Here is a 27617-nt window from a genome sequence, read left to right as displayed (position 1 = left end):
ACTTCTTGTATTATTAACTTGTGATATTACTCAATTATACGTCATTACATTGTTCAAGTGCATTAATGTGAAGACGCAATTTTGTTGCTCTGGTTGATTAAATTATTTGGCAATTATTTTCATTGCGGATTAATGTGCCGGTTATTTTCTCTGTTCATAAAATAGATCAATAAACAAATTCAGAAAAAAAATAGTAAGAAATGGCACCACAATTACCAAGAGCCTAGAGGTAACAACCACACAGTTATTGTGAACAGAATTATAAATTAATTAAAATAATTAATATAATTGAAGGGAAAAGCAGCAAATCTCTACATTTGTGAAACTGGAACTATGAAACGTTTTTACATGAGAAGTGATCAAGACTTTATTTATATTCTTTCAATCAGCTAATTTATTAATAATTTCAGCTGTATTTGCAGTATAATAGGTTAATTTATTATAAATTTCTTTTATTAAAAACGTTATACATATATTCAGGTGAGAGTTCACCTACAGCAATGCCCTCCTTTCCAGGAACTTTTATATCAAAGCTTCAAAACGATTGTGGTGAAGTAAAAACAACAATATTTCCTTCAAAATTTTGGTGAAGTCAAAGTAGCATGTAGCATGAAAATACTGTATTAGAACCTCAAATGTATGCTTCAGTAAAGTTATTGAAAGAAACACAGTTACATTCCACCACTGATTAGTGTATTACTACAAACTGTCTCAGATTAAAGAGATTAAATTTAAGGGTTAAAGTCACATGTTGTGTAAGGCAAGGTAATACAAGTTCACCATAAATTATAAATAACAACACAGTGCAAGCTGAAGGTTATTAATGATATATTGAACTCCACAGTGAAACAAGTAAAAATCAATAATAACAAACAGTATTCACACTAAATTTTCTTCATCTGCTGCAAATGATTGGTTCCTCTCGTCATAATTCAATGTTCAGCACCGTCCAAAACTGGAAAGTAAGGATTGACAAGAAAAAATAAATAACAAAAAAAAATTGATTAAAATTAAAAATTAATTAATTTTTCTCACAGACTGCAGGCAGCTGAGGAAACTCTACGATGAACTCAAAACACTTTACCTTCAGTAATTCTCACAGTGTTAGTCAGCAGGATTTCTGCCTGTGTTTCATCCAAATTCATGTATAAAGTGTCAGCTCTGTGCTGCAGGAAGACGTTGATACAATCTGTTAGAGCTGCCTTTTAATAGCTTTCACATGAACATTTTAACCAACATTATATTACTTTATTATTAAAACCCACCATAAATGCTGCAAACAGGGCGCTGCCAATGACCCCCTGCACTTGTTCCTCAATAACTGGGTATGAGCGGACAAAGTGCTGGATGGAGATGAAAGCAGTGTTAGTGTGTGTGTGTGTGTGTGTGTGTGTGTGTGTGTATATGTGTGTGTGTGTGTGTGTGTGTGTGTGTGTGTGTGTGTGTGTGTGTGAGTTATACAGAATTATACTGGAATCAGTATCAAACCTGTGTCCATGGTATGCATGCATCTGTGTATGTGCATATTTTATAGATGAAAGCATGTTTGTACCTCCAAGGCCAGACTGGCTTGTATTTGGGCATCAGTGTGTTCTCTGTTGCCCAAAGCATGAAGAAGATGTTGGATCACTCCGAGAGAGAGAAGCTCACGGGAAACCTCTCCACTGTCCTCGGCCAGCAAGCTTCAACACGTTGAACAAAACCGTAAAAACATAACCTTACTGAATGGCAACAGCTCAAACTATCAGAGTCACCAAAGCAGTACACTGGTAATATGAATTCAAAACATATTACAGATTGCTTTACACATAATTCTACAATAGTGTAACATTTTCTGACAATATCTGTCGTATAAATAATTGCAACGGTATGTTTTTTTAATTAACTATTATTTTTGTCCTTACCGGATTGTTTTTGCCGCAGCAGCTTGTTGCACAAACACAGGAAGAGATCCAGATGTCTTGAGTCTCTCAGACTCTGGTATGATCATATCTATCAAAAAATATGTTCAAAATCACAAAATATCAACACATTAATTAACAGGGTCGAGAAAACAGAAAATGACATATCAGTTTGAGAAACTGTGGACATATTAGCATTACGTGGATCAACTGAAAAAACAACACTTTGAAAGAAAAACACACACTAACAGACCAGGCTGTTACCGTCATGATTCTGGTGCTGCTGTACGTCTTCTTTAGTGGGCCTCAGCAGAACCACCAGTCCGCTGAGCAGCGTCGACCTCACATCACAAGACATCAGGTCTGAGATCAGATTTATTGCTGCCAGAAGCATTCACACAGGGAGAGAAGAGAGAGGGTTGGCTTGTGAATTCATTTATCATTTCAAGCGAGCTTTCATTACAAACACACAAAACAAACAACTCATCAGCCACAGCGAGCGTTTACTACCATGTGGTTTTTAAACATTTTTCTCTACTACTTACCTTCATCCTGAACCTCCAGGTGAAGGGACCTGAGCGTATCCAGCAGAGGCTCTACAATGCTCGGATGGGCTGTCTTCATTTTGGACTGTGAGAGAGTGACACAGTGTAAGGGAACTACTGTATTTATTTACTATTGTAACACAAAGAATTAAAAAGATATACACATGAGAAGGTGTGAGGATCAATACATCATCATCAATAAATGTCTCAGTGTGCGCTTTGTTGCTTTACCTGTACAGTGTGTAAGGTGTGCAGGACCAGGTGCTGGGCTTTAGGGGAGGTACAGGTCATGAGGGCAATCAGACCTTTGTAGACTTGGCTATGATATTTGGGGTTTCCATGGGACAGGGATTCCAGGAGGACGCACGCTGTCTCTTTGGTTTCATCTGTGCTTGATGTCGCCAGGCACTCTGCGATGGCTTTTACACCTGCAAGGATGTACAAAAAAGAGAAGGTGGCCCTCACAGCACAGGTAGGCCCAGTGATAAAAACATAAATAAGATACAGATGTCTTTATAGAACTTACCATGGCTTTCACAGATAATCTCTTTGTACTTGCGACCGGCCCTCGAGACAGCGAGCAGGAGGCGGAGGGCCTCTGCCTTTTCCTCAGCTTTGCTCCGAGAGCGGCTCAAGATCTCCAGCAGAGTGAGAACCCCTCCATCCTCCACGAACTCCATCAGGTACTGATCACTGAGGAATGCAAGAAAAATGTGGGTCACTGACAAAAAAAAATAAAATAAAAAAGAGTAAGGCACAGATACGGTAGTTTAGAGTAGTATTTCATCTCACTCACTGGCCTGACGCTGAAAGGAATATCCCGATTGCTTTAAGCTGGAGGCCCAAGAATGTCCCGAACATGTATCTGAATAATCAGTGAAAGTGACAAGGTGGCAGTAAATCCAGACAAGGAACCTTGAGTACTTTCTTTGAGACTCAAAGCTTTTAAATTGCAAATATATGATCACAGTTTCCACAATATAGTTAAATGTATGCACGTTTGTAGTAAAGGTCATCGGAAATAAGTAGAAGAAATCATTATTGTTATGTGGCAATGCTTTCAAAGCAGCTCTCCATCATTATGAGTTCCTGCAGATCCCCATCCTCATCATCCACTTCATCAAAAAGTCAATACATATGTGCTTTATAACTCATACAGATAACAACGTGGGGCATACAGTATGGTATATGATAAATACACAATAGAATATAATTGGTGTAGAGCTAAATATGCATACAGTGTGTAATATTGAAAGTATAGAGAGATTTATTTAAGCACCAGCAGGCTTGTCAACCTGATCCAGGAAGGATACGTGAGTCTCATCCAGGTGGTGAGTCGCGCCAGGAAGAGGCTGGCGACCTGTGCGAACTCCAGCTCCAGCTCATAAAACGTCTTCCCCGCGTTGTGAGTGAGAAAGGTGCCCAGCATGCGGCCGCGGGTCGTCCCGTCCCCTCGGTCCCACTCTCGGAGAAAAGTGAGCACCGTGCCGATATTCGCCTGCTCCTCCTGCGCTGACACCCTGTCTGTCTTCATCGTTTTTCACGATGGCGAACGCCGTGCCTTTCTTTCGCACCAAAAAAGCCCCAGAGCCAGGTAATGTACTGGTTGTAGCTGCTGCCCCGCTCGTTTGTTTGAATGTTAAAATTGGGTAATTACTTAATTTTTCATGTTTCGTAATTTTTCATGCCTTGATTGTCTTGCTCCACTTCAGTTTGTAGCAGCTGGTTGAAGGTTGCTTAGCAACGCCACCACAATCAGACTGTTGCTTAAAAGCGGCTCTGCTATAGAGGTGTTTTAACATTTAATCGAACCACACACACAATTGCATTTTAGATAGTCATAATAGCATTTCTCCTTGTCAAAATTGTATTCTCACTTGTCAGAATGGTAATTAAAGATATCCGCAATAACATTCTTACTAGTAGAAATGTTAGTTCAAGACATCTACAACTTTGATTGTACTAGTCAAAACTAAATTTAAGCTATCTTAAAATCCTCAAAAAATATAAATGGCCGTTTTAACATTTAATAGCTAGACTTGATATATATTGCAGATATCTGTAATTCAATTCTTCCTAGTCAAAAAGAACATTTCAGATATCCACTATGACACTCTAGGACAAATTACGTCACCTTTGCCATGTGTATTGGGCTTTCAATTTCAAATCAATCAAAAGTATAACTCGCCGTTTTAACATTTAATAGTTAGACTGGCTATGTACGTCATTTGTCCTGGGAAGAGAGTCATTGTGTTAAAACGGCTTGCCATAATTATGGGCATCCACAATATATATACAGATGTCCACAACTGCATTTTTACTAGTCATAATACGAATTGTGGATATCTGTAATGACATTTTTACAAGTCACAATGTATTTTATTCAAGGAGTTATGGATATTCAAAATGACAGTTTCTCATTTTGATAGATAGATAGATAGATATAGATAGATATACTTTATTAATCCCAAGCTGGGAAATTTTGGCGTAGCAGCAGCATTTACATACATAAAAGATATATGGATATCTGAAATGAAAATTATGACAAGTAACAACTGAAGTGAAGATATCTGAAATGGGAGTTTTTCCTAATAGGAATTCAATTGCAGATATCCAGAATGTTCATTCTAGATATCCAGAATGTAATTGTGGATATCTGAAATTGAAAGCCCAATACACATGGCAAAGGTGACGTCATTTGTCCTAGAACGTCATTGTGGATATCTGAAATGTTCTTTTTGACTAGGAAGAATTGAATTACAGATGTCTGCAATATATATCAAGTCTTGCTATTAAATGTTAAAACGGCCATTTATATTTTTTAAGGATTTTTAGATATCTTAAAGTTAGATTTGACTAGTACAATCATAGTTGTAGATATCTCGAAATAACATTTCTACTAGTAAGAATGTTATTGCGGATATCTTTAATTACCATTCTGACTGGTGAAAATCCAATTTTGACTAGAAGAGATGCTATGATGGCTATCTAAAATGTAATTACAGATAGGAGTGTGGTTCGATTAAATGTTAAAACGGCTTGCCATAGCAGCCACAATCAGACTGCGTTTACATGACACTTAAGAAAACCCAATTACTGGGTTAGTCCAGCTATGATCGGATCTTTACGATGCATGTATACACCTTAGTCTGACTAAAATCGGACCAGATCGGATTTCTCATATTCGAATTAAAGCACCCAGATTATTCGATTGATAGTCGCATTACTCCTGCATGTATACGTTCCAGCGGATCGGATCGGATTTTTGCGTTCTGCGCAGGCGCGAGATTTTCCCCGACAGAGATTCCCCGGGGCAGTGAGCCGGAAGCAGACGGGCGGCGGCGGCGCCTTTCCTGCGAAATCACCGCAAGAAAGAGCACCATTGTGCCTCTAGTTTGTGTAATTATCATGTACACCATATACAAAGTGTACAAAGATGTAGCTTCGTCTCGCTCTTCGTACGCCATCTTTCTTGAATGCCGAGGCAGCTGGTGACGTAAAGAGGTCAGTCGGAGGTGTTTCTGTTACCACTAGTTGAAGTTGGTACAGCGCCACCTAGCGTACCGGGGTGTGACATGCTCCGGCCCAATAATCCGATTTTCTCACCGGCATGTATACTGGGATAATTGCAGTTGTCAGTATTGCAGTTGTCAGTAACATAGTCGAACTATGGTTGTAATCTAACTAACGGGCACGCAGTTGCTCCGTTCATCTGGTCAATGCGGAACTGACGATGCATTCAGGTGCGCTCTCAGACAAACCTGGGGGGACTGTGTCAAGCTGGCACAACCTACTGGACATTAAGGTCGATGCACTTTCTTTTGTTAGTGCAATTTATGTCAGAACCATGTGCAAATACAAACATTATGTGATAAAATATTAGAAACATTTCTTATTTATGACTGATCAGAATATTACATCACTGACCTCCTCATGAAAATCCCATAAATTGTGAGTGACTCAGAATCAGAATCAGAATTCCTTTATTGGTCCTGCAAATGTGGATATTTGTGTGTCACAGCAGCCTAAGGACAGTTCAATTTAACAATAAACAATAATAACAGTACAAAATAAACAAGATAATAAAAAGGTAACAAATAGATTCTCACATAATATGTGCAAGTACACCCCCATAATGTCATGATTCACATTTGATTTAATTAATTTCATGGTAAAAGTACAGAACAGAAATCAATAACACTTGCGATGAGGTGCCAAATGACCTGAATTCACCTAATTACAATATTAAAGTAATGTAATTTGATTACACTCTGTTAGTATTAGAATAATAACAAATAAAGCAATGAAATATCAGTAAAAAGGGACCCTTTTTTAATCATATTAACAATCGTTTATCTGTGTTGGTTCTATTAATATTTGGTTTATTCATATTTTGCCCTTTATTGATAAGACAGATTGAGAAATTACAGTAAAAAAAATGCAAACATAGGTCCTCAGTCCTGGATTTGAACCCAGGGCAAAAGTTAACTGTAGGATCAAGGGACACCTGTTTTGCCAACTGGGCTAAACAATCCACCCTTAACCCCACTCTCTGGTTAGATACAGGTAAACCAGCAAAATAAGTCCCGCCCACAGCCCCTCTAAGGAATGCGGTTGGTACACGCCCAAAGGGGCGGTCTTACTCATTTCCCGCGAAAATAGTGCATTTCCCTCCAAAAATCTTTGTTGTTTATTATCAGCGCTGAGGGATCTTCATTCTGTTTGGACCGGCCCTGCTCTGTGGACACAAACACGGTAAGTAAACTGTTATGTACCAATCTGCTTTATGTTTACAGTTACCTACTTAGTACAGGTGTATTCATGTCTGTGTGGGAGGTGTACAGATCAGTTTTTATATACAGATCTCCGGTAATAAGCCCAGGTAATGATCATTTATATATCAGCGAGCTCCAAGTAGTAACTACCTTCATGTGTTGGTAAGCCCAGCAAGTCCTGCTTGTGTGTGGGTTAAAAGGGAGCCAGTCTCCCTCTCATGTAGGTGAGATTTGTTTTTTAAAGACTCGTGTTGAGGTAAATTAGGCTGGAACATAATCCTCAAACAACATCCAGTTAAATCCGCCATTGGCATTATGTTTTGCTCGGTGCACCAGACCTCCATTGTGATTTTGGTCGTTTTATCGCTGCCGTGTTTATTACATGAATAATGCACAGTTAATTAAATTTAGGTCGCTATCTTAAAACAAGTCGCTAGTTTTGGTAATGTCGGCCATAAGTTTTTTGAAATGTATTAGTTATTTTGTATGGCATGACTGCTGGTTAGCTAAGGTTTGTGAGTGGTTATGCTATGTTAGCTAGCTGACTTTTGGAGATGCACTGCATGGTTTGGGAAACGTTAGCAGCGACTCAGTTGTCTTTACTTAGGGGTAGAGACACATGAACCGGGTACTGACACTGTAACGAGCTTATAAGACTTCTGAGTCGTTTCATCGCTGTGATTTTCCAGACAGGTTTGCATGTTAGCTAACGTGTGTGTCTGTTGGAGAGTGTTAGCATGATGTCATTACCTTACTGTGTAATGTTAAATTGTTGATACTAGCTCATTACAGCCGAATATCTGAGTACAGCACAGGTAGCTAACAGGCTCCATCTGTTGTGATAGACACACAATATCAGCCTCATTGTAGTCTTCACTGAATGGACTCAGTGTGTTTGTCTCAGTTCTAGATTAATGTGTTGTTAAAATCAGTGCACTGACTCTCTTGTGTTTCAAAAGATAGACTTTAAAATCATATTACTTGTGTATAAAGCACTAAATGTTCTGAGGACGTAATACATTTGGTTTACCTTTAAAAAACACATTTATTAAATCAGATTATGGTAGATTTTACAGTGCAGAGGGATGTGAGACTTGTGAAGTGTTGTCATGCACATGGATATAGACTGCTATATAATTTTTTATTATAAAATTATAATCCTGTAACAAATCCCCTTTTTCCCTGGATGTGTCTTTAATCTGATTACGTCTTTTTTTTGTGTTACGATTAACATATATACATATTAACATATTAACCCGCACACACGCAAACACACACATACACACATATATACACTATATTACCAAAAGTATTCGCTCACCCATTCAAATGATCAGAATCAGGTGTTCTAATCACTTGGCCTGGCCCCAGGTGTATAAATTCAAGCACTCAGGCATGCAGACTGTGAAACAAGACATTTGTGAAAGAATGGGCCGCTCTCAGGAGCTCAGTGAATTCCAGCGTGGAACTGTCATAGGATGCCACTTGTGCAACAAATCCAGTCGTGAAATTTCCTCGCTCCTAAATATTCCACAGTCAACTGTCAGCTCTATTATAACAAAATGGAAGCGTTTGGGAACAACAGCAACTCAGCCACGAAGTGGTAGGCTACGTAAAGTGACGGAGAGGGGTCAGCGGATGCTGAAGCGCATAGTGCAAAGAGGTCGCCGACTTTCTGCACAGTCAATTGCTAGAGAGCTACAAACTTCATGTGACCTTCAGATTAGCCCAAGTACAGTACGCAGAGAGCTTCATGGAATGGGTTTCCATGGCCGAGCAGCTGCAGCCAAGCCACACATCACCAAGTGCAATGCAAGGCGTCGGATGCAATGGTGTAAAGCACGCCGTCACTGGCCTCTAGAGCAGTGGAGACGCGTTCTCTGGAGTGATGAATCACGCTTTTCCATCTGGCAATCTGATGGACGAGTCTGGGTTTGGAGGTTGCCAGGAGAACGGTACATTTCAGATTGCATTGTGCCAACTGTGAAATTTGGTGGAGGAGGAATTATGGTATGGGGTTGTTTTTCAGGAGCTGGGCTTGGCCCCTTAGTTCCAGTGAAAGGAACATTGAATGCTTCAGGATACCAAAACATTTTGGACAATTCCATGCTCCCAACCTTGTGGGAACAGTTTGGAGCGGGCCCCTTCCTCTTCCAACATGACTGTGCACCAGTGCACAAAGCAAGGTCCATAAAGACGTGGATGACAGAGTCTGGTGTGGATGAACTTGACTGGCCTGCACAGAGTCCTGACCTGAACCCGATAGAACACCTTTGGGATGAATTAGAGCGGAGACTGAGAGCCAGGCCTTCTCGACCAACATCAGTGTGTGACCTCACCAATGCGCTTTTGGAAGAATGGTCAAAAATTCCTATAAACACTCTCCTCAACCTTGTGGACAGTCTTCCCAGAAGAGTTGAAGCTGTAATAGCTGCAAAAGGTGGACCGACATCATATTGAATTCTATGAGTTAGGAATGGGATGGCACTTCAGTTCATAGAATGAGTAAAGGCAGGTGAGCGAATACTTTTGGTAATATAGTGTATGTAGTCATAGTTATTTTAAAGTATTTCCTCCTCTCTAGGTGAACAGTGGGGCTTGTCTTCAGCTTCAAGTGGAACAGCTCTGACCTATATGGTGATCAGACACAATGAGGAGAGACACCTGGTCCAACAAGGTCAGTGCAATGGAGGTGCCAACACAAAAGGCAGAAAGTGTGAGATTTGTCAGTTGCTGTTCATTAATACTCTAGGATCAATAAATGAATCAAGAGTATAGTCGAGTCTCATTCACAAGTTGTTGAATAACAACAGTTTGGGTTGGCAGAAGCCACTACAGTGTCACTGTTGGGACACCAGTCTCTCTCCCTCACTCAAAATCTCCACAAATAAACACAAAACTTCCACAATGATGCACAAAACCCCCATAATGACACACAAAAAATCTGCAAACCGCCACAAGTTCACTAAAAACTTACACAACTACACAAAAACCTCCACAAATATACTAAAACTTACTAAAACAAATATACTGAAACCTGAACAAATTCACAAAATCCCCACAAAACCTCCACAAAGAGACGTGAAACTACCACTGCTCTTCTTTTTCATCTTGCAGGTGATGGACGGTTGAAAGGACAAATCATCAAGACGAACAAGACGAGCCAAACATGGGAGTGGAGCCACCACAGGAGCCTGAAGGAAAAGTGTGAGTATCTTTCACCTGTACTTTACCAGGGGGATCAAACATGGCTGATATATCGGCAGAGTACTAATGGTCACTGTTTGTTTCTCTAGAACGAGAGCAGCCAGGAGCTGAAAGCGTGGGCTTAGGAACAGGCTGCTGAGGATGAGTTGGACGACGGTTTCCTAAACTGAATCCTGATTTCCTGTAATCGAGTTTTGTGGACTGACAGTTTGCATGGTTGGTGCTCGGCCCAGGACAGGAGAGACACTTGGTCCAACAAGGTCAGTGCAATGGAGGTGCAAAAATTAAAGGCAGAAAGTGTGAGATTTTTCAGTTGCTGTTCATTAATACTCTAGGATCAGTAAATGATTCTGGAGGGTAGTCAAGTCTTATTCACAGGTCGTTGAATACCGACAGTTTTGGTTGGCAGAAGCCAGTACAGTGTCACTGGTGGGACACTAGTCTCGCTGCCTCTTTTTCTGTTTGTCTCGTTAAACAAAAAATAATTAAAATAATATAAACTGTATGTCTGTTTAGAGTGGCTGCATTTATTTGATCTCATTTATATATAATGTAAATGATATAATCATACTTTATTTAACACATATATCGACAATGTTTAGCTGAAACATTAAAACAACTGACTAGTGAAGTGAGCATTGATCATCTTGTTGCAATCAAATGTTCTGCTTGGAAACTTTGAGTACTGTCATTTCTGTGAAACCTCTTTGACGAACACCACCCACCCAAATCCCGTTCAGACCAACTACACCCCGTCATGGCAAAGAACCCAAGGTGTCAAACTGGCCTCCTCATCCTCCAGATCCCAATCCAGTTGAGCATCCACGGGATGCGCCAGAACCAACTCCCATCCATGTTGGGGCCCCCATGGATTGTTCTTGGCTCAGACTGCATCTAGCTTTGCTGGATTTCTTCTATTGAAAAGAAAACACAATTTACCACTCTTCTGCAGCAGCTTCCTGTTGTGGGGAAGCCCAACGAGTCGATTACCGAGTGCAGTAGAGTTCCGCAGCCCAGGGATGAAAATGTATGATTATTACTCCATGGAAATGCAATCAAAGTGCATATGTGTCAGTATGTGACAGTTATTATTGAGAGCTGATGGGGAAAACAACAGAATTGACCATTTCTAACTCACTTGGTAATGGACTCGTCAGGGCTTCCCCACAACGAGCAAGCTGCTGCAGGAGAGTGATGAGTAGTAAAGCTATCTGCAAAGCTAGCAGATGTGCTGGGACTCTATTTGTATTGATGCTGAAGTTTGGTGCTATTCTGAACATTATTTGTGGTTATGAGAGGCTTTTTGATGGTGGTTTCATCTTGGAGGCGTATACTGCAATGCATTGTTATCGTGCGGTGTTTTCTGAGGTTGCTAAAACGACAAGCTAGAGGTCGGTAAACTTGATCTCTTGGGGGGTGGTCTTACTCAGTGACACGGTGTGTTAGACCATGGATTAAATTTATGCCGGAATATCCCTTTAACATTCAAAGGTCAATGTCATGATGTACTTTAGACACAAAGTACCTAAGCACTATTCTTATGGGTGAGTTTCACTTTTACTAAAGTTATATTTTTTCAAAGTACCTTTAATTTTTTAGTAAAGTGAAGTATGACTTTGAGGTACTTTTTGCTGGTAGGTGACCATACTAAATTAGTATAGGTCATTACTTTCCATGGCTACTGCTATAGAAATCAAGAAAAATAAAACAGAAGAATATCTGCACAGAAAATTCACGTAGATGATTCTTTCCAAAATAATTCCTACAGAAAATATACATTGTACAGGACTTTTTTCAAGTCAAGATCATAGCACCACTGTTTAAGACTGAGTGCTATGAAATGTATGTTTATTAAAACAAATATATCTTCATACTTGTTTCCCCGTGCTGAAGAGCTCATCGTTTCACTGCTTCTGAGTCAGTGTTCAGCACTGCAGTATCATTTTATGTCAGATCAGTTTTGCACAGGTGAAGAGTTCCTCTGTGAGGTGATCAGCAACACAGGTTTAATGATGAAGGTGTCAACAAACTTTTGATTAAAAGATGACACAACTCTTTAACCATATTTTGTGAAAAAAGTAAAAAAAAAATCATTTATTAAACAAGTACAACAAAACAAATAAAATACAATCTTGCAACATATGCTAATCTATGCTCCTTGCTTGTTCATCCAGGTGATGACCTGTATGTTCACATCATCCAGCACCGACTCCTCAGACCTTCCTTTCACAGTCAGTCCATGGCTGCCTCCTTCTATCCAGAAGACCTCCACTTGGGCTTTCATTTGCTTTATTGTCCCTTCGAAAAAAACCTGAGCGAAGACAGAAAGCAAAAATCAAATCTGTGGGACATAACCGTCAACATCTCTCTTGAAAGATTATGTCCTAATGCAGAAAAGTCAATAATCTAAGATATATAAAGAATAAACTGAGTGTGACAAATACAAAAAAGGTAGACAGAATATATAAGATATACAAATATTCTAATATAAAACATCAGAGGATACAGTATGCTGTACTTTAGTATATACAAGTAATTTAAAAATTAAAAAGTAATTTAACACACATACACACAGACATTATGTATGTTTGTAACATCCTAACCGTCCTCACCCTGTCACACATGTTGTCCTCGGTGCCTGACACAAACAGCACGGGAACATTTTCAGGCTAATTTCAGTTGATTCTTTTGAGAGAAACAACTGAGTACTAGATATTATGGTTCATTATTTGTTCAGTGTGCAATTCAAGGGCACATTTATAGAGAATTACTCTTTGGAATCTTTTTTGGCAAACAACTTGCACAAAGTTGCATGAACTAGGTGCTGCTGTAGATGAAATTTGTACTGATTTGTCTTTTTACATTTGTGCTGTTGATGCTAGCTAGCAATTCTTTGGAGCAATAGATAGATATTAATTGTTAGAGGTCCAATAGCTTTTTATTGCTAGCTAGCTAGCTAGGTTAACGTAAGATAGATAGATAGATAGATAGATAGATAGATAGATAGATAGATAGATAGATATCAACTACTAGAGGTAAGTGCTAGTTGTCTAGTTAGTTTTTCTTGGCTAGCTACCTTACAATAGATAGATAGATGGATAGATAGACAGATAGACAGATAGATAGATAGATTAGCTGCTAGAGGTCTAGTTAGCTTTTTCCTGCAAGCTAGCTAATGTGAGATGGGTAGATAGATTGATAGAGTTAAACAATAACATTAAGATAAGATACCACTGCAGTCATTTATTGCCAATTTGTTTATTCAGTCAAAAATGGACATAGTTTGTATGTAGTTAGTTTAGGAATAAAAAAATCAGTCATTGAAGATCTTTATCTTCTGATAAAGATTTCTTCCCCAAAACTACGTAGTGCGCCTTTAAGAGAAGGTTATACAATTCTCAAAAATAAACTGAAAGGTCACTCTTGACTTTTGGAGGACATACATAAGAATTTGCCTTTGTGGTATCATCAGCAGCCCCTTTCACACAGAGAAGATGCATTATCGCCTGGCAGCGGTTCGCCAATTCTCCGCCATTGGTCATTCACACAGATTTTTTTTTTTCTACACAAACGCTTGGTGAGCTAAACTTTTTTGCCGGTGACTTTGCTTTGTGGGACATTTCTCTTTATTAAATTGAGTGAGAGACCTGTGTAGTTATCAGACCATCTGGTCGGCGCGCCCTTGATATGCGCAGCTGGCTTATCCATTCACACTGGTTTCGTTCGCCAATAATGCGCCCCTGATACTACTTCCAGAGGCGTATCAGCGCTGGAGTGAAATTTCGCTCCTTGCTGCCTCTGAGAATTTCACAGGCAGAGACTTGCCGCAGGATCTCCGCATGCAAATGGCAGTATGATTGGGGCTGCTGTGAAATTGTCTGTTGTGGGATTAAAATGTGGCATCAATTTTCAACATCTTTTCTCGGAAACACACCCTCAGTGGGTGTGGGGATTCCTGGAAGTGATTGCATAACAATTAACATTGGGCACAGATGGCCCTTGTTATTTCTTCAGTGAGAAGTTGTTCTTCTGTTCGCTTCATTTTGATTCCCGGTAAGTTCATTCCTATATTTAACCAGAATATAAATAAAAAAATATGTGCAAGAGATTGCATCACACAGTATTTGTTTGGAGAAACTAAAAGGACAGCTCAGCAAAATTGTATTTACATCTCTTGAGCAAACTGAGTCATATGTGGAGGAAATGCACTTACAGTACATTAGAGTTTATTCCTGTTTCTTGAAAATCAACCAGCACTATGACCGCATTTTACAGTACAATACTGCAGGGGTTACTAGTAAATGCTCTGCATTGACAATATTGCACTAGTAACTCAATTATGAATTGATCTATTAAGAAATGTTTTGCTTGTTTCCCTTTTTTTCCAGTGGACTGGCATCAAAATGAAAGAGAATACTTTATTGTTATCCATTCTTTTCCTGAGCTTCAGCTCTTCTGCTGGTGAGTAAATCCACATAATGAGCTTAATTTCACAGTGAAACCAAAAAAGCTAGGTTAATTGTCCACAAGATAGCAGCAGTGCAGCATAACATAAAGTGCTGTTCAGGTCAATATATATATCTCAGGGTCATAAAAAATTGCAGTGTCAGTTTTTTCCAATATTGTGCAGCCGTAATGTTTATAGGTGTGTGTATTTTAACTTAAATATTATAATACGCTACTTTTTTTGATCACATTCATTGCAGCTTTTACAATTCATAATTTGAGTTTGTGGCATGAAATTATAGACATGTTGGTAGATATGGACCTATTTTCATCTTTCCCCAGTAGAAATCATTTGGCACAGATAACTAAACTTGGTTATGACGCTACATGTTTTTAAAGGTCAGGAGGAAGGTTTTGTTAGGCTGGCTGGTGGTCAAGATCACTCTGAGGGCCGTGTGGAGATATTTCATAATGGATCTTGGGGGACCGTGTGCGATGACGGGTGGGACATAAATGAGGCGCAGGCAGTGTGTCGCCAGCTCCATTTCCCTGGTGCAAGAGAAACTATGGTATCATTTGGCGGAGGTAATAAAACTCAATTTGACTTTGACCCTCTGAAACTTAAGGTAGTATGGCACAAGCATAAGAATGTCAAACACTAATGATGAAAACCTGTAATTTTGAGCAATATTTAGTACAAATGGCTGAATTGTCACTCTCATATTCTGTGGTTGATTTCATGTTAGGCGATGGACACATCTGGATGGACGATTTAGGCTGTATTGGGACAGAGGTCAACCTGCTCCACTGTACATTTCCTGGTTGGGGGATCCATAACTGTAATCACAATGAAGATGTTGGTGTTAAATGCCAAAAAGGTAAGGCAGTGTGTAGGTAAGAGTATATACACCATCCATGAATGAATAAATAAAGTCAGACGCTAATTCTCTCTTCAAACTGTGCCCATTTTGTGCCCAGAATCTACCGAAAGAGGTACAATTGAGTACAGTTTGTACCACATTGCAAGCCTCTCTCACCAGCTGGGGGAGCTTTTTGATAGTGGACGTGACTGTGACTTGAACATTGTGGTGGTGGTGGACAACAACACCATTGAGACAATCTGTGCTCACAAGGTCATCCTTTCTTTGGACTCAAACCTCAAAACTTTACAGCCAGACTTAAACAGCCTCAGCATTGATGTCACCTCTGTTTGCAGTCAACACGCCAATGACTTTGTCAGGTAAAGGCAAACTTTTATATGCCACCTTTTTGTTGACCGTCACGCAAACGTGAATCACTCAGAGTCACTGTCGGCCTGATCATATGCACTACTTTTGAAATAGCTGAACCATGCTAATGAAAATGTTTACGTTTCAGATACTTCTACACAAGGAAAATCAAAGTTACGCTATCATCTGCCCTTTGCATTCTCAAGATGGCATTCAACTGGGGTCTGGTTGAATTTCAGAATGAGACTTTAAGCATCTTGAGGCTGTTTCTTCCAGAGGATCCCACTTTTCAGAGTCTGAACTCTATCTATGAGTACGCAGTTCTTACTGATGATGAGGCTCTACAGGAAGTTTGTGTTCGCTTCCTGGCATGGAACTGTGAGGCGCTGATCCGTTCCCCAGCCTGGGAAAATCTTCCATTTGATCTTGTCAAAGCTCTTTTGTCTCGGTCGGACCTTGTGGTACGAAGTGAAAACGTCATCCTGAATGGACTGGAGAGATGGGCGGCAGCCCGAGAAAATGCAACAATTCCTGAGGACCTTCTGAAGCTTATTCGTTTTCCAATGATACCAGTTGTGGACTTGTTCTCTCTCAACAGCTCACCATACTCTGCCAGTAAGTTGCAGGGCTTTCAGTTTAATGCTCTGCCCTCCACAGCATTGCTCAATGACCTGAAAGAAGAACAAAACATCTACACATCCAGGATTTACACTGGCAGCCCATGGAGCTTTACCTTTGACTACTATGTTCTTGAAGCTCACAAAAATTTGAGTTACTACAGTCGTAATGGCCAGCTCATCAATAATCTGACATCTAACTTCCAAACACCTGTTCATTACAGTGCCTACTTTACTTTTTGCAATGTGAGCTGGAAAGCAAGGGTGTTTGTCAGTGATGAAGATTGCTCAGCTGAACACATTGTTTGCCCTTCTTTGCCAGTTGTAAGTTTGAAGATTGAGGAAGAGAACAGAGCTTTGCCTGGTGGGATGGAGGGAAGTATTCAGTACAACAATAGAATTGTTATTCAGTGTGAAGGGAGGTATGTGGTCCATGTTGAGGATTTTGATGATGTCGCTGGTAAGAATATTAAATTTGTCCCGAGCAATGCTGAGCTAATCTGTCCATGTGACTCAAACCTGTTCACCTACAAAATGGTGATACGTCCTCATTATTCAAGAGATTAGCTTCTGTTCAGTAAAACAGAACTTCAGCAAAGAGGATATGGACAAGACTGATTTATGAACAGCATATGAACTTTTACATAAACATGGAAGTAAACAGGAAGTAAAACGTGACCTGGCTTGGCCTGTACATGAGCCTGGCCACACACAGAAATGTGGCTCAGTTGTTCAGGGCTGATAACTGTTTGATTGGTTTCCATTTGTCTTTGCTTTGCTACAAGATGGTACTCGAGGAAAGCCTGTTGAAACATTTCTGATATTCTTATATCAACAGAATTTAAGTTTATTAAGAAATATAATTTGATTATTAAGTCTCATTCCTTGATCGTCAAATACTGACAAATTGGGTCGGCAGCGCGTGTCCAACGCCACCCCAAAGTGTCAGTATTTGAGGGTCCGGGGATGAGACTTAAGGTTACATTTTGTTGCTTTGTGTATAGTCATTGAGAGTATCACAATCTGTGGTAAAAAAAAAAAACCCCAACAACTTATTTTGTATATTATCACTATTATTATTATCCATTATTACAACCTGCGCATGAAACAGGGGTGCAGACATGTGGAAGATGCATTGGTTTGTATCGGGAAAAAGATGCCACAGAATGCATTATAATACATTTTATAATAAATTTTTTAAATAAAAAGTGTTGTTCAGTATTACTGAAATAAATTCTGGTTTTCAAGTTGACAAGTATTTATACAAGTTTGTGTCACTTTTTTTTTTTTGCCATTGTACATATTAAGAATTACTAGTGCAGTGCCCGCAGGAAATATGTATTCCTATAGAAAAGGTGGAGGTTAGGTAGCGTGTTCATAGATGGCCAAATGAAGCTGTGTTTGAAGGTGGGACTTCAGAGATATTTAGGTTTGTTGTGAAATCCGACATTCTAGGGTATAATTGGCCGTTTTTGACTATTTTTGATTTTGCCATTATATTTCACCTTAAAAACTATTTACTTGGTGTCAGCACAACCTCATATGTGTGAGTGTACAGTTATTTTTGTATTTTGACATACTGTTTTAACACAATGGACAACTGACCCCACTACACACTAAACACACTACATAACACACTAACTGTACACTCCAAACATACTAAATGTCACAAATCTCTCAATTCTAAATATCGCTGGCTGTCTCTACACCACACCGGCTGTCTCATTCATCCGCATCCGTCCCTCTCACAACTTCCCGTTCCTCAGCAACCAAACTTGCTGATGGGACACTTTCGTGACAAAAGCCCGTTTGTACCATTTCTTCCTGCACCAGACACAAAGCAAACATGACGGCAATCTTCGCGAAAAAGTGTGGCGGACATTATTTCACCTAAGTCCTGATTTGGACCTGCCTTTGACCTGAACAGACTCGGTCTGGACTTGTTTAGTCTCATTAATCCACAACAGTCAGTTTAGATGCACAGAACGGGACCAAACTGCCGGCAAAATCCCAGTCCAGCTCGTGCCGCTGCAGGTATAAATCTGCTTGTATCTTAAGGTATGTCGTGAAAGTGAGCTCTGCAGTGATTGGCTCTGGTGCACACATGACTGGTGGCTCTGGTGGACAATGCTCCTGAATTTGTAAAGTATTTATGAAATAATTTATTAACGGTATCATTGTAGTCCAAACAAATCTGATGTTGCACACCCTTGAACCAAACAGCAGCCATGTTGAAACTCTCAGGTCAGTCTGATCCTGATCTGCAGAGATATTTGAGGAACACACACAAACACACACACACACAGATTCCTTGCTTTTTTTAGAGAGATACTGCTGCATTGTGTCACAGGTATTTATGACTCCAGGGAAGGAGACCACACATTTTTATAATTTTATCATTCGTATAACATATTTGGATAAAACAGTTACATCCCCTGATGAAAATACCAGTAGCTGCAGGTATGATGATATTATAATGAAACACATCTATATCTGAGCCTGAACATGGTGGTACATGTACCTGACCCTTTCCTGACCTATTTAATGCAAAATGGCTCCATCATGTGGCAGCTCAGCCCTAACGTTGAAAGTAGAGATGTGATGGCTTCACTTCCATCAACATTCAGTCTGTAGATTGCTCAAAGAGGCACATTCACTGTATCTGAATTTGAGGATGATTTGGTGCCACATTGTATCCAAAATACATGATTAAATGTCCCACAATTTAATTGTAAATCACTTTCTGTCCTAAAAACAGTGATTTCTAACAAGTGGTTAAATGCGACTATAGAAGGTGTCACAGACATCAAACATCAATGCGACAAACCTGGAGACTCATCTTATCACTAGTCCATATTTACAGACAGACTTCTGTTACAAAATTCACTTTTCCACTAAAGTTAGTGGGTCTACACAGGTTTTTTAAACAAAGGTACACACCTGTTGAGCCCAGTCCTACTTCCTGCAGGCAAGGCACATCATCTGTGATTTTTATCTGAAGCGCCGCATTGCACGTCGCTGCTGCCACATTGCACGTCATGAACGCTCTGGAAACAGTTGTAACAGAAGAGAAAACAACATTAGTCCAATTGTGAAAGGAGGGTCTGTAAAATGTCAGATCAAATCGGCCCAGTAACATTTGGAATGTCTAGAAGAGCAATTACATTTACAATTGAGTTATTTTATCCCCATTCAAGTTAGCCGGGTGCTAAACCAGAAGTAAGCTGTGCTCAGGTATTTTCACAGTTGAGCATTTTTGCTTTCAAAACACCACTGAGCAGCTTTCATAGGAATGAACGAAGCAACACTTTGTCCAGTGATAAAAAGTCCTCAGATAGACACATCCCAAATTCCAAGCTTATTTATCTGCCGCCACTAGATGTTGATAACACGTCATCACTTAAAGCAAATCTCTTGCCCTCTTCGTTTCCAGGTCAAACTTTGATGCTCTCGCTAATGTGCCTATTGAAAATGAGTTTGACCCGAAAACCAAAATACTGTAAATCTTAAAAGTGCCTCTTCCGTCGTAATTATGAATTTACACGAAGGTTTGACTCGGGTACATTCACAAAAAAGCCTAGGTTGCATTTTGGCGAGAATTTTGCTTTCAGTGTGTTAGCCAAAGTCTTATATTTACATCAAAGCCAAGCCGAGGTGATAAAAACCCATTTCTGCTGCACAGTCAGTCAAGGGGTATAAATGAAACAAACTGTCTTCCTTGTCGTGACTAAAATAAACTGAATACACAAACTGACCTTAGAGGACGACACAATTTCGCACTGTTTTACTTTGTTCATTTTTGGCGGACCCTGCCACCTTTCTAGCTTGAACCTTTACTTTACCTTTGAGAACAAAAACAACATAGTGCCCCTTTAATGTGTGGTAAAGCGCCACGCTGAGCGGTTGTTTCCTGTAGTGAGAACAGGGATCTGTTTTACCACCACGTGGGTGTGAGAGGAACTGAACCCAGTGCGGTCGGACTCGCTGCTGGAGGTTTGCTGCCCTCCGCAGGCTGCACCTCGGTAGATGTGTTTCTTTCCGGAGATAAAGAAGGAACATCTCGGGGTGTAGTGAAGAAAAAACCATTGTGTACACAAGAAAGTACGGGGGGGGGGGGGGGGGGTCGTATTATCACACCACACACATCACTGGCTCCAGCTCACTGTGCGGTGTTCCTCCCGTGTAAGGAGCTCATAATCTTCACGTACTTTTAATCTGCCTGGATGTCAAATATCGCTCGGCACGGCGCGACACTTCATCTTTCCGGGGGAAACGCAGATGTCTCGCCGCATTGTTTACATTTTTAGCAACGCTCCAGGCGTTTCCTACAACACCCCCAACCCAACCCGACTGTACTGTCTTCCAAACGACCTCTTCGTGTTTTTTAGCGGCATGTTTGGGTGAATAAGGGCAGACAGAGACCGGCACGGCGCGCCCGGACGAGCCCGCTCCGAACAACACGGGGAGAGTGACAAGGACGGGGGAGAGAGGGAGAAAGAAAGGGGAGGGGAACTGACATTAAAGCAACACAACAAGGAAACTACACTGCAGAGCCACAGACGCCTTCATTTTATGTTTTTGAATAATAGCCGGAGCTAGTGTGCCGAAGTGCAGGCCCGTGTCTGTGAGATCTGCCCGCGGCTCGGCCCCACACGGTGCCCTGGAAAAAAAAAAAAGGAGCAGCTTTGGACCGAGTTTGGATTTAAAGGCGCTCTCCGACGCGTTCGCAGATATGGGTGAGGATAATGAAAGAGGCTTTAATTGTGATTCTGAGGCAAATTAACAGAAGGAGGAGGGGGGGAGAGAAACAGGCCTGCTGTTGCGGAGAGAGCCGTACCCTGATGGGAGGTGGAAACAAAGGCCAGCCGCTTAGCTTAGCCGTAATTAATGAAATGCCAATTTAGATTATCTTTTGGCTATTTTGTCCCCCTTGAGATCCCCTTTCACCACGAGATAGGGCTGCTATCATTTTAGCACGCCGCAGCTCTGAATGGTGCTGGCTGCCATTACAGTGGAGTTTTCATTATAAAGTCATTGTAATTACAATAATGGGACATTTGCATTGGCTCAGGTCCTGATGCAACTGTGATATACAGATGTTTAACTGGCAGCCAGCTGGGTTGGCTCATTTTGAAGCCTCTGAGTAAAATGACAGCACTTTAACTACATATATCTAACATACCAAGATTGTGTGTGTTTTTTTTCCTTCCTATCATTAACATTACACCCACATGTAACACGTGCACAATAGAATAAAAGATGTGTGTTTTGTCTGTGTGTCCCATCAGGCTCGGAGCCACCCAGCTCGCCACAGGTGGTGGAGGATGGAGGAGAGGAGGATGAGGAAGAGCTGAGTGGAGGGGAGGAGGCAGACCTGAGGTCCAGCTCCGGTCGGGGCTCCCTGCTGACCCGGAGGGGCATCACCCTGAGAGTGCTGCTCAAGGACGGCCTGGTGGAGCCGGGGGACGGCGCGCTCGCCATCCACTACCTGGTAACAACACACATCACAATATGAAAGTCGTTGTTTATGTTAGTTTAATATATTGTGAGGTGGAACTTGTTTTTCCAAGCATGGCACACAAGCAATGAAATGCACTAAGAGACTCTAAAGGAGTGAACTCAATCACACGTGTTGTTTTTTTTTTTTAAATCAAAATGCCTCACTTGTCTGCTCCCTCAGGGTAAGAACTTCATAGGAGACCTGTTGAATGATGGGAAAATCAGATGGGTGGAGACGGGCCAGATCTTCAACTCCCCCAGCGCCTGGGCAACACACTGCAAACGTCTGGTCAACCCAGCCAAGAAGTCTGGCTGCGGCTGGGCATCTGTACGCTACCGGGGCCAGAAGCTGGTCCAGTATAAAACCACCTGGCTGCATAAGTACCAACCCAGTGCCGACATGGTGAGAGAAGACAGGAATCTGTAATGTAACCTTTTTTTTGTTTTTGTATTATAGTCTGTGTCACTGCAGATGTATGAGGCAACATGCTAATCTAAGCAGTTCAGGTTTAATTTGTGTCAAGGCCAAACGTTAGCCCTCAAATTTGTACTTAAACAATGAAAAGACAGAAAGGTGCTTCTTAACAGGTCATGTTTAAACAGTCTGTGCCAAGAAAAAGTTGATGTTTCAGGTTTACATACAGTTAGACAGTTAGTTCATCGCTCAGGACAGACACTGGACATTTTGTTTCAGCCATGCATGATTCATTCAGACTAGTTTTATCTAGGCGTGTCACTTTTTCCATCAAGATCCGTACATTATTCCCTGAGAAATTAAAGAGAATTTGGGAATAGTCCAATTTCCCAATGTTAAAGAAAGTGAAAAAAAAGTCCTGTAACCATTCCTTTATTCAGATCTGCACCAAAAGTTTTTGAGATCTATTCCTAGTCGAGAACCATCCTCCATCCCAGTTTAGTGGAAGTCTGATGAGCATTTTTTGTGTAATCCTGCTGATAACCAAACAAACGTACGGTTATTTATCTTGTGCTGGGTCACATTCCTGTCAATCTTAAGTAATGTGTAACACTGTTATACAGTCTATATCACTGTGGTTAATTCTTGTGGTGCCAGAGCCTTGTGAGTGAGGAGGATGATGACGAGGATGAAGAGGAAGGGAAGACAGCTGTGCAGGCAGATGAGAAGAACAAGAACAACAAGCCTGGATTACACGGTATGATTGTTTTTTCTTCATAACTAAAAACACGTTTCGTAATTGTGCGGTTCGAAAGACTTAAAAAAAACAAAACAAATCTTCAATCCTCCAGATGTTGTAGTTTCACGGAGAGCTGACAGAGAGAGAATTCCTGTCAGATATTGCACCTTGGGCACCAGGGACGCTGCCAGGTACTGACTTTTCAGTATCAGCGCAGTTTTACATGACCGAAGGAGTGAATTAGATTGTATTAAATACCAACTTGTTGTCCTCAGAGATCCGCACACACTGGTGGAGCTGTCAGCCTTCTCAGCCATCAACAGATTCCAGCCTTTCAATGTAGCCGTGTCCAGTAATGTCCTGCTGCTCATGGTAAGAAGCAGCCACATCTGAAACAGGGAAACGAACAGCGATGAACAGTAAAGGGACCAAGTTAACCTGCGTTTTATCCCCATCAGGACTTCCACTGTCACCTGACCACCAGTGAGGTGGTGGGATACCTCGGAGGACGATGGGACACCAACACACAACGTGAGCATGATGAGAAAGTTACTAAGAAATACTTGTTAGTAGACGATGAGAATGATGCCGTCTTTAACTCCAGCACCCTTCTGTCTGTGATGGATCTGTTTCAGTGCTGACAGTCTTAAGGGCTTTCCCCTGTCGGACCAGGCTGGCAGACAGAGACTCTGCTTCAGCTGTGGAGGAGGAGGTGAGACACGGAATAATGAATCAGTAGTCTGCTCTAACATCTTGCATGTGAGCCTCCAGTAAACACGTCTGGTTTGAAATATTCACAAGTTCTTCCAGTGCCTCAGGACATTTTCTGCAACCCATCATCGTGCATCTGTCTTTCCAAAAGCCAGAAACCAAAAAAACTGACATCACTGGGAAGTTCATCCTGACTGCCGTGTGATAAAGTGTGATTAAATGAAGTAACTCGCAGGAAGTTCAACTACATTTGTATTCCCATTGTGATTCAAATAGTTCAGTTACTTGTTTGCCATTTTTGTGTTAACTACTGAAGCTGCAAACAATTATAGGCCATTAAAGGAGAAGGCGGATTTTTTTTGTTGTTGCTTTACCTTTGCTTCTCTACTGAAGCTGGTGTTCCACGCACTTTCCCATGAAAAGTGGGGTATATCATTTTTTGTGTTATGTTTGGCCTGTGACCAATTTGGCACTTTTGCAATAAACTCAGTTACGTGGCATTTCGGCTGGCATGTGTAATCACCGTATGTCACTTTGACTCCTCTCCAGATCTGTCAGAACCTGTTCATGCGCGGGCTGTCGTTGGTGGGCTGGTACCACAGTCACCCGCGAGGTCCGGCTCTGCCGTCGCTGCAGGACATCGACTCCCAGATGGACCATCAGCTGAGGCTGCAGGGTTCAAACAATGGCTTCCAGCCCTGTCTGGGCATCATCTGTGGTAAGTACCTACCTTTCTATCCAATGTGGGATTACATACTGTATATTTATACACTGACAACAAACTATATTAATGCAATGCAAGGAGATTAAATAACAGTATTGCCAAAATAATACAATGCACATTACAAAGCAGGAGAAAGAATCCACAATATATTGCTTGTATGCATCGTTATTACAAAAAGTCTACTCCATTGTCAGAAATCATGAGCTGAACTACCCAAACACTAGCACACGAACAAGGATGGAATAAAGTGATTGGGTCTACAGATAGCAGTATATGCGCTTGATAACATGGAATCGACTTGAAGGAGGGGTAAAGTGTCCTCGGCAGTTGGTTGACGTTGATGGAAATACTGTTCATGTAAATAATGAATTTTTAACAGCTGGATGCCCTCATAAAGATCCCCTCAGCAGCTGTTGTGGACTGCTCTAAAGAGCCTCACTTCCACAGGGACAGAAGTCCTGAAGTGTATTTTCCAGCTCTTAGATCCCACTTATAAAAAACACGGTGTTGTTAACTGAATGTTAGGAGGAAACTGAAATTTTAAATCTTTTGTCAAAGAGACGTTATAATTTCCTGTGATTGTTTTGCAACAAATTAAGGCAAATCTATAGAGATTATAAATCAAGCTCTAAATCAACAACTACCAGTATTCATCATGGCATGTAAAGACATTGTTACTGTCATGAACCAGCAATACCTGCGCTTTCACACAGTCGGGTAATTTGATGCCACTGAGCTTTCAGCTTTGTTTCCCTTCAGGTCCTTATTATCACGGCAATCAAGGAGTGGCGTCCACAATAACTCCATTCTGGGTCGTACCACCCCCTGAGGTGAGGACATGGGTAAATCTAATTTTATTCTTTAGCTTAGTCTTTTCTGATACTGTCCATTCTGACACACATCTGTGCTCTTGTTTTTTATAAACTTGTGCATTATCTGTTTTTCTTGCAGCAAAGGCCGAATGACTACGGGATTCCAGTTGCTGTAGAGGTCACTTACGTACAGGACAACTTTCTCACCAGTGATGTTCTAAATGAGATGGTACAGCCTCAGTTCTACGGAAACACCGAAGAGACGCCAGTACTGTTGATACCGTAAATCATTATAAGAAAGGACTGTTTGTTCTCTCCACAGATGCTGCTGGTTGACTACTACAGGACAGCTCCCGACCTCGTCCAGTTCAGCCAGTACTGGTGTCCTGATACGACCATGATGGACAAGATCAAGGTAGGATGATAGATGGAAAACTTCACATCTTTCTCATCTTTCTTACATTCCTAACAATCTCACCCTGATACACACTCCAATAGGCAACCTCACTTCTACAACTTTGTGTCTTCCCCCTCAGGGCTCTCTGAGCTGCCACGCTCCCAAAGACCAGGCCTACTCTCAGATCTTAGAGCATGTCTACAGTCAGCTGAGCAGCATCAACTGAGCGGAACTGCTGTTCGTGGATGCATGTGGCCGGTCTACACTTCGAAACACCTCCTGTGCTGACAGGTCAGGAGCGACTAGAGGATGTACGATGTAAAAACCTGCTTGAAAAACTCACATAAGAAAAACAAAGATGCCTTGAATTCCCTCATGCTTGACTGATGCTTGATATTGAAACAGCATTATGGTGAGCTGAAAAAGAAACACATCAGTGACTTTGAAATCGGATATTATTACTAGCTTGTATTTATCAATGAAAAGAATTTACAATTGATACACAAAACCAGAGCACATTGGATCAGAGAACCAATATTTTACAGATGGACACTTAATATGGACCAGATATCCGCCTGCCTGTCCAGCCTCCTACCATTTACACATGGACCTATGTGCCTATCTGTGCCAGTGTCCCTCGGTATGAGCAGATATGTACAATGTAAACTTTTAATGTGTTGTAATTGCCTTTATAGACTGAACCAACGGAGCAGTGGTTGGGAGGAATGAATAGTGCAAAGCATACTACATTAGCAAAGTATGCACACGTGTGTTGGTTTGACATGAACTGTTCTCTGCAGTAGGTTTTTTTGAATGTTTGTCTTCAAAGTCAAAATGGTGCAAGTAATTCCACTGTGCCAAGCCAACTTTTTTTAATGAACCTGTGTATGAGTGTGTGTGTGTGTGTGTGTGTGTTGTGCTGTGAATGTGCCCCTCTACTGTCTCCCTGTTTGGTTGTGTGAGACATGAGTCCTGTTGGTTAGGACAGATATTGCTTCCTCTATACCTGTACTGTATTTATTACTAACTGTGGATTGTGTGATGAACATGTATGAAGACAGAGCAATGCCTTAAGCCTGCTGATGATCCACAAAGCATTAAAATATACACACTGGAACTATTTAAACAGGACTGTTTGTTTTTTGTTTAAACTTTATTTTAAGATTCTACAGTCTGCAGTCATGCTAACTTGATTGCAATGACAATGCTAAGTAGTTGTAAGAAGTAATTGTGAAATCTGAATCTGAGATCACTACATTTAGGATTCACAAGTGTGATTCACAAAATTTCAATGGCGGTAGCCGTTATTTCATATTTGAGGGGCACAGATGGACATTAACTACTAATTCTTAGGCTTTGAAATTAGTGCTGGAGATTCAGTTTCAATAGTCTAATATGTTTAGGTAATGACAATCTTGGGGAAACTGCTTATATTTAGTGTTTGAGTTTAAAGTTACGAAAAACGATAAATAATCAACAGAGTCAACAGATCCAGAGGCATCGAATACCAGCATAAAAGACGTGCAAGTGATTGATTTAAAGGTAAAGTTGGTAGTGATGTTCAAATTTTTAAAAACAGATCAGTACTTTACTGATACTG

General features: G+C 40.8%; 2 protein-coding genes and 1 long non-coding RNA gene across 9 annotated transcripts; 1 reads left to right on the top strand and 2 right to left on the bottom strand.

Annotated features, from left to right (window-relative positions):
• Window positions 1-507: 507 nt before the first annotated feature.
• armh1 (armadillo like helical domain containing 1) lies at window positions 508-4005 on the bottom strand. Of its 4 annotated transcripts, none has more exons than XR_005077621.1 (11): window positions 3760-4005; window positions 3243-3311; window positions 2973-3139; window positions 2678-2874; window positions 2447-2531; window positions 2166-2282; window positions 1905-1992; window positions 1553-1682; window positions 1266-1343; window positions 1085-1161; window positions 508-955 (listed from the first exon to the last, which is right to left on the bottom strand). XR_005077621.1 is itself a non-coding variant. In XM_037113743.1 (11 exons), the coding sequence occupies exons 1-11, from the start codon at window positions 3978-3980 to the stop codon at window positions 933-935; spliced, it is 1257 nt and encodes a 418-aa protein (XP_036969638.1). In that variant the 5' UTR covers window positions 3981-4005; the 3' UTR covers window positions 812-932. The 4 variants fall into 4 exon arrangements, 3 of the variants coding, with proteins under 3 accessions (XP_036969638.1, XP_036969640.1, XP_036969639.1); XM_037113743.1 differs by having other exon boundaries at window positions 812-955; window positions 1085-1166; XM_037113745.1 differs by having other exon boundaries at window positions 812-955; window positions 1085-1166; window positions 3726-3865.
• Window positions 3902-27137, top strand: mpnd (MPN domain containing). 4 transcript variants are annotated; one of them, XM_037113741.1, is made up of 13 exons: window positions 3902-4040; window positions 22009-22211; window positions 22401-22622; window positions 23292-23391; window positions 23486-23564; window positions 23649-23745; window positions 23832-23904; window positions 24009-24085; window positions 24634-24802; window positions 25568-25638; window positions 25760-25849; window positions 25943-26035; window positions 26157-27137. In XM_037113741.1, the coding sequence occupies exons 1-13, from the start codon at window positions 3992-3994 to the stop codon at window positions 26241-26243; spliced, it is 1410 nt and encodes a 469-aa protein (XP_036969636.1). In that variant the 5' UTR covers window positions 3902-3991; the 3' UTR covers window positions 26244-27137. The 4 variants fall into 4 exon arrangements, with proteins under 4 accessions (XP_036969636.1, XP_036969634.1, XP_036969633.1 ...); XM_037113739.1 differs by having other exon boundaries at window positions 25568-25650; XM_037113742.1 differs by lacking the exon at window positions 3902-4040 and adding an exon at window positions 21206-21456 and having other exon boundaries at window positions 25568-25650.
• Window positions 11394-20718, bottom strand: LOC119028151. Its single transcript, XR_005077622.1, has 3 exons — window positions 20563-20718; window positions 19661-19767; window positions 11394-12739 (listed from the first exon to the last, which is right to left on the bottom strand). It is a non-coding gene; the product is annotated as an uncharacterized LOC119028151 (long non-coding RNA).
• Window positions 27138-27617: the final 480 nt, after the last annotated feature.

The sequence above is a fragment of the Acanthopagrus latus genome, chromosome 11 (genome assembly GCF_904848185.1).
Source record: "Acanthopagrus latus isolate v.2019 chromosome 11, fAcaLat1.1, whole genome shotgun sequence".
NCBI classification, from domain to species: domain Eukaryota; kingdom Metazoa; phylum Chordata; class Actinopteri; order Spariformes; family Sparidae; genus Acanthopagrus; species Acanthopagrus latus.
The sequence above is the reverse complement of the archived record's forward strand: the minus strand, read 5'-3'. Positions and strand labels throughout refer to the sequence as shown.

What these genes read in the sequence shown, in the direction of transcription:
- armh1 (XM_037113743.1), bottom strand. Translation starts at nt 3,980, where the DNA reads ATGAAGACAGACAGGGTGTCAGCGCAGGAGGAGCAGGCGAATATCGGC. An exon ending in ACACCTTACACACTGTACAG is followed by an intron (nt 2,532 to 2,677) that starts GTAAAGCAACAA and finishes ACTCTCTCACAG; the next exon opens with TCCAAAATGAAGACAGCCCA. An exon ending in CCTGGAGGTTCAGGATGAAG is followed by an intron (nt 2,283 to 2,446) that starts GTAAGTAGTAGA and finishes TGCTTCTGGCAG; the next exon opens with CAATAAATCTGATCTCAGAC.
- mpnd (XM_037113738.1), top strand. Translation starts at nt 14,832, where the DNA reads ATGAAAGAGAATACTTTATTGTTATCCATTCTTTTCCTGAGCTTCAGC. An exon ending in GAGCTTCAGCTCTTCTGCTG is followed by an intron (nt 14,890 to 15,273) that starts GTGAGTAAATCC and finishes ATGTTTTTAAAG; the next exon opens with GTCAGGAGGAAGGTTTTGTT. An exon ending in CACGCCAATGACTTTGTCAG is followed by an intron (nt 16,115 to 16,251) that starts GTAAAGGCAAAC and finishes TTTACGTTTCAG; the next exon opens with ATACTTCTACACAAGGAAAA.